This window comes from Monodon monoceros, unplaced genomic scaffold (genome assembly GCF_005190385.1).
Source record: "Monodon monoceros isolate NGI ecotype Baffin Bay Population unplaced genomic scaffold, NGI_Narwhal_1 Super_Scaffold_9, whole genome shotgun sequence".
In the NCBI taxonomy this organism is placed as follows: Eukaryota; Metazoa; Chordata; class Mammalia; order Artiodactyla; family Monodontidae; genus Monodon; species Monodon monoceros.
The window spans coordinates 37151011-37165874 of NW_021703786.1; the positions used below are offsets into that span (position 1 = coordinate 37151011).

At 38.7% G+C, this 14864-nt stretch overlaps 1 protein-coding gene across 7 annotated transcripts in view; it reads right to left on the reverse strand.

Moving 5' to 3' along the window:
• Nucleotides 1-702: 702 nt before the first annotated feature.
• The window catches only part of HELZ (helicase with zinc finger), a 154707-nt gene continuing 140545 nt past the window's right edge, over nucleotides 703-14864 (reverse strand). For 6 of the 7 annotated variants that reach the window (XM_029211012.1, XM_029211017.1, XM_029211011.1 and 3 more), the window contains 2 exons: nucleotides 12464-12716; nucleotides 703-8717 (listed from right to left, as the gene is read on the reverse strand). In XM_029211012.1, coding sequence (XP_029066845.1) covers nucleotides 8383-8717; nucleotides 12464-12716 — 588 coding nt within the window. In that variant the 3' untranslated portion in view covers nucleotides 703-8382. The remainder of the gene's footprint in view (nucleotides 8718-12463; nucleotides 12717-14864) is intronic. The other variant, XM_029211018.1, reaches the window with a different exon arrangement.

Below are 14864 nucleotides of genomic sequence, written 5' to 3' on the forward strand. Positions count from 1 at the left end.
TTCAAGTTAGATTTATGGTGCCACATTAATGGGGTGTTAAAAATAAAAGAGCCAGGGCACACAAAGCATCCTTTGACCTGCTAATGCTTCTCAAAATCGTATCATGGCAGATGCAAAGAATTATTTCCCCAACAAAAACAAGACCCTGGCTCAGGGCAATGTTCTGCACAGCCGGCATCTGGAGGGGAGGGGCAGGGGTGGGGAGGGAGCAATGCACGCCACGCACCCCTGTGAAATGTGTTATTATACCTTCATAATATATTGATACCAAGTAGGTTTACAAGTTCTGAAATGAATTCTGGGCTCCACAAGCCCAGCATCAACAAGTGACTTGTTAAGACTAATTCATGATCACTATTTTTAATTCCTAAGAACCACGTTGAATGACAATTTGAAAAGGGCTCATTTTCTCACTGATCACTGATGATCTTTAAACTTTCAGGTAACACTTGAAGCCTTTAGGCCTTTGCTTCTGCTGAAGTTCAGAGACACAAGTAAAGTTGCAAATTTCTGGAAGCCACAGAGTCACAATTTTGCAAATTAATGTTGAGCTCTGTTACTTTAGCTGGTTTTACTGATTAATATCATGAATAAAATCAAAGTGCTGTGCTTAACTTCTGTCAGACCTTTGCTCTTAAAAGGAAGCAGAGGATTGTGGTTCACACATAACAAACAGATCTCCAAATTATTAAAAAGGCATTTTATTATAAATACATTTTAGTTGTAGCAGTAAAATACATTTTGTGTTACCATGAATCTTTTAAAACAAAAGAACTTCACTGAGACAATGGTCACAATGTAGGAATTAGAGACCTCCAAATTGAAAACTTGTTCTAAGGAACCAAAGCAACTAAAGTAATTCTAAAACTAAGTTAAAAAAGAAAATGACAAAAAAGGAAGAAAATAAAAACCCTAGAGAGTGGCTTTGGGGTTATTTTATGGTACAAAGTCATTTTTACTTTTAAGCATAAACTCTTTAGGTATTAGAACTCTCAGATGAGGTATCATTAACTGCAAAGAAAAAATAATAATTTTGTTATAATTTTGCCAGAAATTATGATTATTAGATGGCTGTACAACTGGTACTTTTAAGAGATGGAAACTGATCAGTTTTATGTAACCTTCCTTTGGGAGGCTTTTGCCCAAATAAGACCCAGTATGAATTTGCCACGTGATTGTATGAAGTTAGCTGAACACGTTTAGATAAGAACTGTATTCTTGAAGCATTAAAAAAACAAAAACAAAACCTGTGTCACTAATGACAGAACCCTTTAATAAGATGCAAAACCCATTACCTTTATAATTGAGAGGAGAGGTATTTTAATCACTGGATTTACCTAGGATACGACTACTACACTTAACCAGTACCTTCATGGGTTTCAAAGAATCAGGTGGGATGACTGGCACAGAAAGCGGATACAGTACAATGTCATACACATGGATTTACAGGAAGTAGGCATGGTCTGGACATGTAAAAATCCAAGACTCCTGCTCTGTATGGGGGGGGGGGCGCTGAGAAACATTCAGGTGTAACTGACTCATCAGCACTTCATCCTGGACAAAAGAGCCTCTGAGCAGCTGAAAGACACAGAGGTCTTCACTTCCAAGGCATCGTGCAAAGAATAAATAAACTGAAGCTCCCTTATCCAAGTTGGAATTGGATAAAGTAACCTGTGCTGAACATACAAACAATCCCACCAGAGGTTATCTTGCCTTTCAAGGAAGAAGTACTGTGTTTTAAGAATTCCAAAGCTGTGTGTTCTATGGTGCTTATCATACGGTCTACATCTGAGTCATTCTATAATCTATTACCTTAAAAATAATTTCTTCTCTTTCTAGGGTCTCGGTAAATTCAAAGCCAAACAAAAAACCAGAGGCAGGGACCAATACCCCTCAAGCTGCACTCCAGGGGGAATATTAACAACAACAGCACGTGAATTTTAAAATACCCAAAGACCTGTAGGTTTATTATATTGTAGGCAGTTTCTTTCTCAAAAATAACTTGCTCATACATGTGCACCTATGGTTTATGAATAACTCATGCTGTGTAGGTGGTAGATACCTCTAGGCTTTTTTTTGCAAACATATATAGATTTTTTTTAAGGTAGCAAAGTAATCAGAGACAATTACCAATTTTCTGCCACATACAACAATTCAGGCTCCCCTAACACCTACCGGCATGGCAGAGAATCCAAATTAACTTTGTTAACCTGAGAAACACATAATTTGAAAAGCAAATCCTTTGCCCTCACCTCCCTCATCCCCCAAAACATAAAAACTACGACTACACCGTTTGGGGTTTATCTATCGTTTTCCATGTTTCAGGTCACTGCCATCTTAGGACGGGGCCTCGGGCACCTGGGGCCTCAATAAACGCGAACTGCATTCTCGGGACAGTCGGATGGCTCCCTTCCACAATCCTCACCTCCGCGTGTGTGGAGCATCAAGACTGACTCTAAGCGCTCCAAACAAACGCACAGCTTCCAGACCAAAGCCCAGGCTGCAGTGCACACAAAACCAAACTCACCCTCCAAATGCGAGAGCTCCTGCCCCGTCACGGGGAAGAGCAGCACAGACCTCAGACGGGGTGAGCGCTGAGGGGTGGGGGGTGGGGGGTGGCCGCCCCCCAGAGGGCCCGGCACTCCACGGAGGTCTTTCTCCATGAATGTCCCCGTCGCGGCATCAGAATTATAAAAATGTCTCAAGAGATCAGTTTTGTACACTGAGTAAATAAATGCGTGGCTGAAGAGACCCTCAGACTTCCTCTAGACCCGTGGTTCTCAAAGTGCGGTGCCTGGACCAGCAACGCCAGTGCTGCCTGGGGACCTGCTGGAAACGCAGACGACCAGGCTCCGGCCTGGCATCAGAGACTGTGGGGCAGGTCCAGCAGCCTGTACTTTAACAAGGCCTCCAGCTAATGCTGACGCTGGCTAAAGCTGGAGATCCGCTAGCTCTATCCTGCTTAAAATGTCCGTATCTTAAAACAGGGCATATCTGTAAAGAGATACTCCTTCTATTCTGGGTTGAAACCTATGGAATTGGCCCCTTCCCCTCAACTGCTCAAACATCAAAAAAAAAAAAAAAAAAAAAAAAAGAACTAATGATGAAATTCATTTCAAAACATCAAAACAAAAATTTTAAGTAATATCGGTTTCCCCTCCTATACATAGTTCTAAGGCAGGCAGTCACATGCTAGTATGCAAAATAAAACACAGAAGACACCTCATATATGAGATGCAGAAACAGCTAAAAAGACTCCCAAAGAATATAATGAAAATTCCGTAATATTGTTTAATGAACTTATAGAATTATATAAAACTTACTATGCTTTATGCTTAATATTCGTATCAAAATAAAATCTCTCTGTTGAACAAATTGCAAATAAAGTCTGGTCTAATACATTACTGAAACTGTAAGTATATGAATGTCTCTGGATTTTCTTAACACTCCAGTTTTAGAAGCTTTAGACTAATGCTGTATAACTGGGTTTAGGATTTAACCACAGTTCACATTACTAAGCCTATATTCTTTTCTGTTAGGTACCTCCGTTCAAAAACATTTAGAAGCTCCTGTGACTGTTTCCTTAAAGTTTATTCCAAAGTAGGTATTTTCAAACATTTCAAAAAATTTAAATGTTACATTAAAATTTTTTGTAATCTGTTTAATCTCATATTCTAATTTAAAGTAATAACAATGCCACTTCCTGAATGTGCTTTAAGAGAATGTTAAATGCCAGTAAGATTGATTCACTCCTTATAACAACGGTCTTCAAATTGCTAATTAAACAGGTATGGAAGTAGTGTGAATTTAGCAGCTTTACAGGGAAACCTCAGCCAATAAATATCCAACCCCAAGTAGATGGAGAACTCGAGAAACCTAATATAACGAGCACCCTGAAGACTAACGTGCCACTTGCTCTTTCCTGTTACCTTTATACTATGTGGCGGATATCACTAGCTGATATTCTGAACAAGAGATCATGGTTAGAACATTATCCGTTATTTCTAATTGCTCAATACTGTGTGGGTCAGGTGGCAAAAAGCGGAGTGAACATCAGATCCATTAAGACATATCCTTTGAGATTTAGGAGCGCACATGAGGGTGGTGGTAGAAATTGAGGGTTTCTCAATAGTTAAAGGGATGGTTAGCAAGAAACAACGTCGGGTAAATCATAAAAGACAAAGTACTACCTTTGTGGAGCTAGAAGAAACACCAGAGCGCCTAAGTAACATTTAAGGTAGCAATTTGTATCTTGCAATACATTTAAAGTTTTAATCTTGTATTTTTATAGGCTTTTTCTGGGTTCTCTTCTTACAAACAGCTCCAGTAGGAAACAATTCTAAGGATAGCAGGTGCCTCTTCTTAAAATGGCGATTTCAGTAAATTTAATTTTCTTAATAACAACAGCTGAAATCTGAAATTTAACTTGAAATTGGTTTTCACACACTGGCTCTTAGGCAAGGTGACTCTCTCCAGCACAGGTCGCTAGAGATACATTCCTATGTGTTTATAGCTTTGCTCTTGAAATGTATATACGTGGAAAATATTAAACATGTAAGATCAACTATACCAGAGCAAGATAATACTGTATCTTAATTATCTCAAGGTAGGGAATTCAGTTACTTTCTCAGCAATTTCAATGCCACCATAAAAAAGGAAACTATTTTCACAAATAGGTCTTGGAGATCGCTATGTTTAATTAGGTAATGCTTATTCAGTGGGAATTCTAATTATTTTACTTATTCTGCAGTTTTTTGAACTGAAAAGACCAATTGATGTTCACACCAAACTCAAACTTATTCTAGAATCTCTGATGAAAAAAAACCACGCAAACAGTTTATTATTTCACACATACAAAATGACCTGGAGAGAAAGCATTCTGTCTGAGGAAAGGAAAATGAAAGTCATGTTGTTTAAATGGTCAATAATTAACTGCTGATTAATCAAAAGCAAAGCTCTGCTATAACAATTTGGCCAAGCACATGCCAAATGGCGACCAAAACCCCTTTGAAAAACCCACCAGAAAATATCCATGTTACACTGAATGAGGCTCATTCAGATCTTAACAGAAATTCATTTTTAGATAGGAAAAAAAATTTAGCATGAAAACTCTACAAATTCTATCACCCAAAAGAATTTCTTTAAGGTAAAAAAAAGAAAATCTCAGTAGCACTGAAATTAAAAAGTAAAATTAATAAAAAATAGTTCTGGCAAGAAAAAGGAAACTTCAGAGTGATAGAAAGAACAAAGAAGTAGAAAGACATGTGAACAACTAACTGCACTTAGAAGAAACCTGTTTTGGAAGAAAAGGAAGTTGGTAATACTTGGTATTATCCCAGAGCTTACATCAAGCTTTAAAAGAAAAAGTTCCATCTGAACTCTAAGGTTGGACCTAGAATATAAAACACAGTCGCCCCTCAGTGTCTGCAGGGGATCCGTTCCAGGACCCCCAGGACTACCAAAACCCGAGGATGCTCAAGTCCCTTACATAAAATGACATAGCATTTGCATATAACTTCCACACATCCTCCCATATACTTTAAATCATCTCTAGATTACTTATGATACCTAATTCAATATAAATGTTATGCAAATAGTTGCGAGCGCATGGCAAATTCAAGCTCTCCTTTTTGGAACTTTCTGGAATTTTTTTTTTTTATATCTTTGATCCATGCTTTGCTGAATTGGTGGGCATGGAACCCGCAGATACGGAAGGCCGACTGTAAGTTGTTTTTTAAGTCTGATTCGTGGGCACTTGCTAACACTACCCAAGTAATATCCAACAGGATGAACGGTACTCAGAAGCCACGCCTCATTTCAATGGAAACTTGCAATGATTCTTGCAGTAAGACTTTCTCAAAACTGTTACAAGATATTATTATGTATACCTTACATTTAAAGCACAGTTGGAAAGATGGCATTAAGTAAAGCTGAGATGGAAACATTCGAATCCTTGACTGGCTGTGGAAACAATAAGGAGTGAGGAGCACTCACGTTCTCAGCAGAGCAGTGGGCTAGGAAGTAGCTGCGACTTTTAGTTTTTTAGAAATAACTGCTTAGGGCAGCAAAGTCACAACAGCGTAACAGCTTCCTTACGCAAAGCTTCCATCAATATATAAGGGCGGTAGGGTGGGCACATTTAAATATAAATAGTTTAAAACTGGTATGTTTTAAAGGTTCAAGTATGGAAAACAGATGGTTAGGCAATTACTTTATGACAAGGGGTTAACTGACAGCCCTGATGGGGTAGTTCTGTCTTTGTCAGGTCAGCATGCTTTCGACCATTGACCTGGCTTGCGTTGCAGTCCTGTATATTTTTGGGGGAGGAGAATCATCACTGACAAGAACATTATTCTTCACCGACATCCTCACATCAGGGGGATCTCATTTTCATTTGGGCTGTATCTTGAGTTTTGTCACAGAGTTAGAAATACACAGCTATATGGCAAAACGTTTTCTTCTTTCCTTGTGACTATGTTGAGTAAAATCTGACATCACTAAATGTGGCGATCTGACATCTTACAGAGAAAACGAGGTGCTGTAACTTGCTGGCTCCGTTTTCCAACTGTCATTTATACTAACCATTAGCACGTCTGCAGTCTACACGTCTACATCTGCCGCCTTACACAGAGACCTGCAGCCTGTAACGTGAAGCCACAGACAAGTGAACTGCACTCTGGGCAGAAGGACAGAACTGAATAAAAAAGAGGTTCTCTTCATTTGTCCTAGAGCTTGACAGCCTTTAACTAAAGGCACTCTCTTCTCCCAAACTGTCCGAGGCTTACAGGGGACTACTGCTGGCTGACACCAACTAAACTCCCGTCGCAGACGCTTTTCTTTGCCCTCCACTTTTCAACTCTGCTTTAAAAATGGACCGCGAATAGACGATGGCCTATTCAAAGGCAGTCTTCCGAAAGAAAACTAGTTTTGAACGGATCATGAGGGTCCGTTCAGGATATGCAGTGTTTCCCAACCTTACCTTATTTCATGTTTTTTTTTAAAAAGGTTATATTGTAGTTTCAAGATATCTCTGAAGTATAAAAGTAGTACTACTAGATCAGGAAAACAATATGGACATGCATCGTTTCAAAAGTGTTACAAGACCACAAGTTTTAAGAGGGTAAACGTTGTTCTTTGGATTTTACCAAAGTTCATTCAAAACAATGTTTAGACTGTAGGATATTTAAGATAGCTGTTTAAATTGTATATTTTTGTACAAGTTCAGTGGGGTTCTTTTAGAAGAATCAAAAGACATGAAAACAAGGGCAGCTTCTTGCCCCAGATTTTGATGAATTTTGATACATCTTTGACAAACATTATACTTCTTCTTTAATGATGTTCCTCAAACAAAACAGTTAGCAAAATATTTGAATTGCCATGTATAATGTCACATTTTAATGTAAACATCAAATAAAGGTACCAAAATTTTTACTGGAGGGAAAAAAAACCTTAAAGCGGCACAACTCTTTATACCACTGGAGAGGGGGAAGCCAGATTACGAACATTTACACATGCATAGTGAGGAAAAGAAGATGTTACTAAATTCACGCATTTTTAAAATAGTTATCAAGTCTACTAAGCACCAACAATCCTAAAAATTTTTCAGCTTCATGATTTGTTTAAAAAAAAAACACACACTATCAAATTAACATTAAAAACAAGCTTAAAGTGTAGCTTGTCCAAAAAATAATTAAGTATGCCACTGTTTTTTTCATGTTACAAAAAACAGTGGCATATGAAATACACCTGCAAAGAATGCCTTTAACTCTATCCTACAGTGGATGGAGATTACAACAGCACATCATACATAGTCTAAAACTATAAAAGTTTTAGAATGCAGCATCTTGTCACCAAAAAAAGCTGATAAAACTTAAAGTATTTAGAAGATGCTGCCCCCCTTTTTTTTAAAAAATTTTCAATGAATTTAAGCAAAAATAACATACATTTGTACATCAACTGGCCATTTCTGGTACAGAAACCCAGCGTATGGTAATATTACTGAATAAATGTAAATGCTACTTACAATTTTTTTTTCTTTTTAAATACATTTTAGACAAACTTTTTTTTCTCCTTTTTTAATAGTTGCACAATTAACCTCTTAGCTGCTAGCTTGATGCAAACATATGTAACAATACACAAATTTAAAAATATTTTTTATTCCACATAAAAGCTGTCAAAATTCCGACTCATGTCAAAAATGCAAAATAATGGAATATACTGTAAAAAAAAAAAAATTAGTTGCAAGTCTAGCAGCAAAGCAATTGAGAACATACTTAATATTAAAACAAAGGGAACTGTGCATCTATAGGTGAAGTCCAGCTATCTTAATTCTACTGATACAAACAGAAATGAAAACACTCTCCCTGGAGGAAAAAAAAGTGATTATTTAAAATAGGAGTAAAAGCCATTGCTGCCCGATGAGCTCCCCAGGCTGAGTTCCTGGAACAGAGACAGAGGGTCGCTGCTCTTCTTGGCCTGCTCCGGCGGCGGCCTGGGCTTGGGCGGGGCCCGCAGAGCGCTGGCGTACGACATGGCGGGCTTGCTGCCTCCACAGCTCTGCTGGCTGCTGCTGCTGGCCGACTCCGCGATCTGCTTGTTGGGCATGAGTGGGGGGAACTGGCCGAGATGCTGCAGGACGCTGTAATTGAAGGAACTGGACCCCTCGAGGTTTTCAGGCTTCAGATGATCCTCAGGGGGTTTGCCGGTCTTGGGCGGAGCTAGAAGCAGAGAAGAGTAGCACCGATTTAAGGGCAAGCCCAGCGACCCTCAGGCATCTCACTAGTTCAGTGTGTCACAGCTGGTTCTCATCTCCAGGAACTCAGCGACAGGAGAGCCACAAGGACAGACAACTTCTGCCACAACACTCTGCAATCACAACACATCTAACTGAACTTCTCCATCTCATAAACACTGGAAGAAGAATTAACTACGTGAACTGTGATAACTAAACATATAAAACTAAAGGTCAAGTCTGAAGGTTTTGCTTCAAAAAACTAACTTGTACAATTGCACACTTTGCTATTTATTATATTAACTGCTCACAGTTTGAAAATGGGAAAAAACAGGTTCTTTCTTAAATAAAAATGAGCTCTATATGCAGACTTCTGGTTAAAACAGCTTCTATTATTAACCTAAGAAACAGCAGCACCTGGATTCAATTTCTTAAAAATACTACCTTTTCTTGTAATATGTAAGGAAACACGGAATAAGGGGGGAAGCTGCTGCAGCCTTTACTTCACGTCTCCTATCATCTGGCGAACCCCAAGGCCCTTTCATATCCGACTCCACTCTTCCTAATTTTATGGCCCCCAAATCATACCTTGCTTTAAACATTGCTTTTGCTCTCAATCTTTTAAAAGTTTAACTAACATTAGATTGGATTAAAATCATAATACATATTCATTGAGGATAACTTGGAAATTACACAAAGGCCAAAGAAGAAAATAAGTCATTAATATTTCCGAATACCAGAGCTAATTTAACTTGCTGGTGCATTTTTCCCCAAGGATGTCATATAACGCAGATATTTCATGACTTTTTAAAGTAATCTCTCATTTTTAGAAATATGGATAATAGTCCATTTTTCACTTTTCTACACTGTGATAAATGTTGTTATAGATAAATATTCCTAAGTATTCACGACTGCTCCCTTACGATAAATCCCTAGAGGTACAATGGCTGGGTCGTATAGTACATACACAGTGAAAGTTTTTGATTAACTATGGCCAAGCTTCCCTGCAGGAAAATACTGCCCACTTATACCTCAACCAACAACGCTTGCTCATTTCCCTACTACATCACAACACTAGTGTTACTATTTTTTTTAACTTCAGCTTATTTTATAAATAAATAATTATCTTGTAGTTCTACTTTGCACATCTTTGATTACTGACATTTATGGACATTTTTCCTTGTGTTTATTATTACCTATTTGTGGAAAGTTAAGGAGAAAATATTTCATTTTTTAGTTTTAGTATTTCATTGATTCATTATGCTAATTTCATATTATTATTTTAAAACTTTAAAAATTCACAAAAATGTTCAAAATTATTTTAAGCCATTTAACAGCTTTCTGGAACGTTTACCACCTTTCTGTCCATATGTCACTGATTTTGTGAATGAAACAATTGTTTTTAAGAGCATTAGTTTAACAAACACTTCAATATAAAAGTGGCCTGTACTGCCTAATATACAAAATAAACATTTTACTGGCTGTTCAAAAACTTACTATTTTTATTTACTTTACTAAGTCTTCTTTACCCATATTCTCATCTTCATGACAATATAATTAGAGTTTAGAATGTTTTCAAGTAAATAATAAATACTTACAGAATAATATTTTAGAGGCAGTTTAGCCTAATGCCTACACGCTTATCTAATCATGAATGTAAGATCTCTGTCAATTTGATTTACCATATATGCTCCTGGTAAGACAAACTATTCTTTAAAACTATGAATTTTACTAATCTGGCAACCAATGACTTTTTTCAAAATACATATCTATACCTAATCTTTAATTTTCATCTGTGCATAAAAAGAAAATGCTTGATAAAGTATGCCTTGTCACCAAGAGAAGTGAATAGAACCCGAACACATATGTGTTGGAGAGACGATCCCCACCCTCGCTGAGGACACAGAGGGCCCGCAGTGAGACTGGATCACCCCCTCGATCGCACAGGGTCTATTCTCATGATCTCCTCACTCAGCAGGCAGGCATTTACCAAGTGTGATCAGTACCAAAATGGGAAATCCAAAGTTCAAAAAGGTCAGAGACATGAGCTTTGCTCTCAGGCTTGTAATTGTGGAGAAAATATGGCCATATCATGACCTCTTTCAAATTCCAAACCAATATAATATGAACAATTTCCTTCAACTCAAGAAATAAGTCTCAAACTTCAGAAAGAAGTTCCCCAAGTGGTGATTATTTTCCTTCTGATTCACCACCGGCAATTGCTACATTCCTCTAAAAATGAAATGAAAATATAAAATAGAATAAAATATAAAATAAAATAAGAAATACACACACACATACATACTGTTAGACAAGAAGCTGTGCTTCAGGATAGTAGTGATTTTGAATTAATTTTTAAATACTTAGCTAAGTGTTACTTTCAACTAAAGAATACTATTTGTCTCCTAGCAATGAAGAAAATAAGAATTTTATATTTGTGGAGAAGACACCATAAATGACATGTGCTTTGGGCACTTGCTCAGGAAACTTCAACTTTATCAGATTTTTACTGATTTCGGCCAAAAGCTATCTTAAAATTTAGGCAGAAAAAAAGGAGAAATGATGTTGTCTTTAAAATAAATTATAATACACAAAACAACTAAGAAGTAACAAATTTTCATCACTTATTTGTAATTTAGATGTTTTTGAGGAAATTCAAATATGATGAGTGCATTTCTGTTAGACCTTTAAAATGACAAAGCAGTCCCAGGCAAAATACAACACTTTAACCATAGAAGGTACTAATGAATGTTGAAAGATTAAAATGACCGTGTCTCTTGACAGGAAAGAAACCAATACCTTTTTAATGCTTTTTGACCTACCATGTCTATTGTTCTAAAAATATGCTTGTATGGCACATACTCCAAAATGGGTCAGTTACAGGCACAATGGATTCACATTCTAAAGATGAACAAAATTAATTTAAAATACAAAGGTTGATGCTATCAAGGCAGAAATTCACCGACGATCACAGACTTGTTCACAAAGATAAATGACTACAGCCTACAAAGAGAAGGCTATATAGATCGGAGAACTCAAACAGTATCATTCTTTACATTCCACATAAAAAAGAGGGAAACAAAGGAAAGATAAACGTGCACTCGCGTTCAAGGCTGAAGAAGACTTCAGACTTCCCAGCACACAGGTTTACAGCCATGTCCATTCCAAGGCCTTCCTATGCCTTCTTTCTTTTCTTCTTTGGACTTGGATTTCTCAGTTCATTAGAATATAAGGAATAAACACTGGATTTCTAAATCTCAAAATGTCAGACTTTACTGGTTTCTCTTATGGCCAAACTCTATTGTGTAGCAAACTGTCAACAACTTTATTGACAATAAATCCTTGAAAACTGAAATTGACCTAACCAACTGCCGCCCCCAACCCAGAAGAAAACACGAAAATCCAGAAAACAAGCTTTTCCCAAGCAAAGGTGATCTGATTTAGAAACACATTCTAGGTTCCCTTACTTCTTTCACGCATCCACAGGTTAAAATGATCAAGATGATCAGTTCCCAAATACGGGTAGGTCTACTTACCTTCCAGACCATAAACATGGAACCAATATAGTCCTAAATTAATGTGTATCCTGAGGCACACCTGCGAGCTACGAGCATTAAATACTGTTCCAAGATAATAATGCGAATGGAAGGAATGGGAGAAGAAAAACTCCATAAATACCCAGGAGCTGAGTAGTTAAAACTGCAATCGTGGCAACCCCCAACCCTGTCTTACCTATCAACTCTCTGGGCTGAGCTGTCCTGCTGGATCCATTGCACGGAATGTTCTGATAGGGGGTAGATGAGGTGGTGTTTACCCAGGACTCCGGGGAGGAAAAGTTGAAAGAAGATTGGTTATTATGGTCCTGAAGCTCTTTACACTGGGCAAGGCTGTCTTGAGGAGTGCTTACTTCTTCAGAACAAGGCTGGACTGAGCTAGATGAGATTCTTCTTTGGTACAAGGGCCGACCAGGTCCTCTGGGTTCATACTACACAAAGAAAAAGGACAGTTCATAAATCAGTGAAAACTTACACCCCACTCTCTTATGCACACAGCAATCTCACTCTATTAAGTAGAAATTCTCAAAAACACTTTCTTCTGTGACTATCAAAACCCCCAAAAAGCAGCCTGAGCTGTGGACATGGTGTCAGGAGACCTGGGGTCAAAACTCAGTTCTGGCCCTTAGCAGGTATTCCTATGACAACACACGTCTAACTTCTGACTCTGTTTTCCTGTCTGTAAAGTATGGGGCTGAACTACCTGTCTTCAGTTCTAAAGTTCTATCCACATTTTAGGTAACATTAGATTAAGAATAAGAATGAAGAAGCATATCTGCTCAAAATTAAATGGGGAAATTACAGTCACGATCAACTGAATCACAACATCTTGAACACATTCGTCTGTTTGAGACTCATCTCATGGGCCCTTCACAACCTCCTGGTTTGTCATTCCTTAGACCTGATGGTAAGACAGGGTTCCTCCCACCCAACAGAGGTACTCCCGATCGCCCTCTCTGCACGTCTTCCTTCGGAAAGTCTTCGACTGAAACGGAACATTCATTATTCTTCAACAAATCCTTCGTATGTTTGAAACCCAATTAACGTTTTTCTCCTCCCTACACTTGCACAACCAAAATTTCTTTGACCCTCCGACAGGATGTATTTGCCAGCATTTCACGATTTTTTACTGCTACTTAAGTGCCCTCCAAGCTCTCGGGCCCGATTGCTGTGGCCATGCTCAGGCTCAGTTCTAAGGGCAAAGGCAATACGGAGTAGCAGTCAGGTGTTCAGTTAGCCCAGCAGCATCACCCGGCAATTGACCTAGCCTCTTGGGAACTTCATCTGTAAATGTGGCTTCCCTGTCCACAGTGCCTGCCTCTTAGGGCTGCTGTGAGACCTGAGCAAGTTCAGCATGCATAGCATTTGGCACATAGGAAGGTTTGCTGTTGACGTAACATAAAGGATAAGCTTCCGTGTTAGAGCTTACATGACAGAACAGGATTGGCTTTTTACTGCCCCCTCTCCCTCCCCCGGAAGTAACAGATTTGCTATTCAGTTCGTGGTCATTATGATTGGGAGGAAACTTTCTTTTACCACCGTTGCTACAAATAACTAGAAATCAGGAACTAGAGGTTAGATTACAGAGAAGAGAGAGAGAGAGGCACAGAAATAGCAGGATTTGGGGGGAATATAAGATGTCACAAGCAGATATTGTCAGGCCAATGAAGTGCGGGAATTTGTGGGCCCAAGTATGTGAGAGCAAAGTCGTCACGGACGGAACCACAAGGGTACAAACGGGAAGGGAATGGGTCTGGACTGGCTGCCTTGAGCAGAAAGGCGGGAAGGGGAGGGAGGAGAGACCTTCTCTCACTGTTAAATGAGGATGTCCAGGTCATTTCTACGTTTCCAAAGTTTTAGCTACTGGATGAGAAAGGCGAGAGCTAATACTTCCATCCCATTAATACCTTTTCTCATATGTTTTTATTGTTCTTCTGTCTTTATGTATAGTATCTAAATTCATCTTTAGTTTTACTCTGCTTTAAAGGTATTCTTTTCCAATGGTTAAGATCATTCCAAATTTGATTCCTATTTTCTAGAATAGTAACCATTCTAACTAGTGTCAACTGTGAATTTAATCAGCACGTTTGAAATTTCTTCATCAAGGTCATTAACTTATGGTGTTGAGTAGAATAACCAACATTCCTAAACTGCTTTGCGCTCTGTATGGCTAGGCAATGAATGAACGGTCACAGCAGCTTGCAGGGTGCCTTTTATCAAGGTTTGTTATGAAGGTGATTAGCTCTTAGACTCAAAGTGAAGTGCTTCTTTTTATTACCATGCCCTGAGTGTTCAGCCCAGTCAGAAACTGTAGGGGATCACATTCTAAAGGCTTTATGTGTGGGCTTCCCTGGTGGCGCAGTGGTTGAGTCCGCCTGCCGATGCAGGGGACGCGGGTTCGTGCCCCGGTCCGGGAAGATCCCACAAGCCGCGGGGTGGCTGGGCCCGTGAGCCATGGCCGCTGAGCCTGTGCGTCCGGAGCCTGTGCTCCGCAACGGGAGAGGCCACAACAGTGAGAGGCCCACGTACAGCAAAAAAAAAAAAAAAAAAAAAAAAAAAAAAAAAAAAAAAAAAAAAAA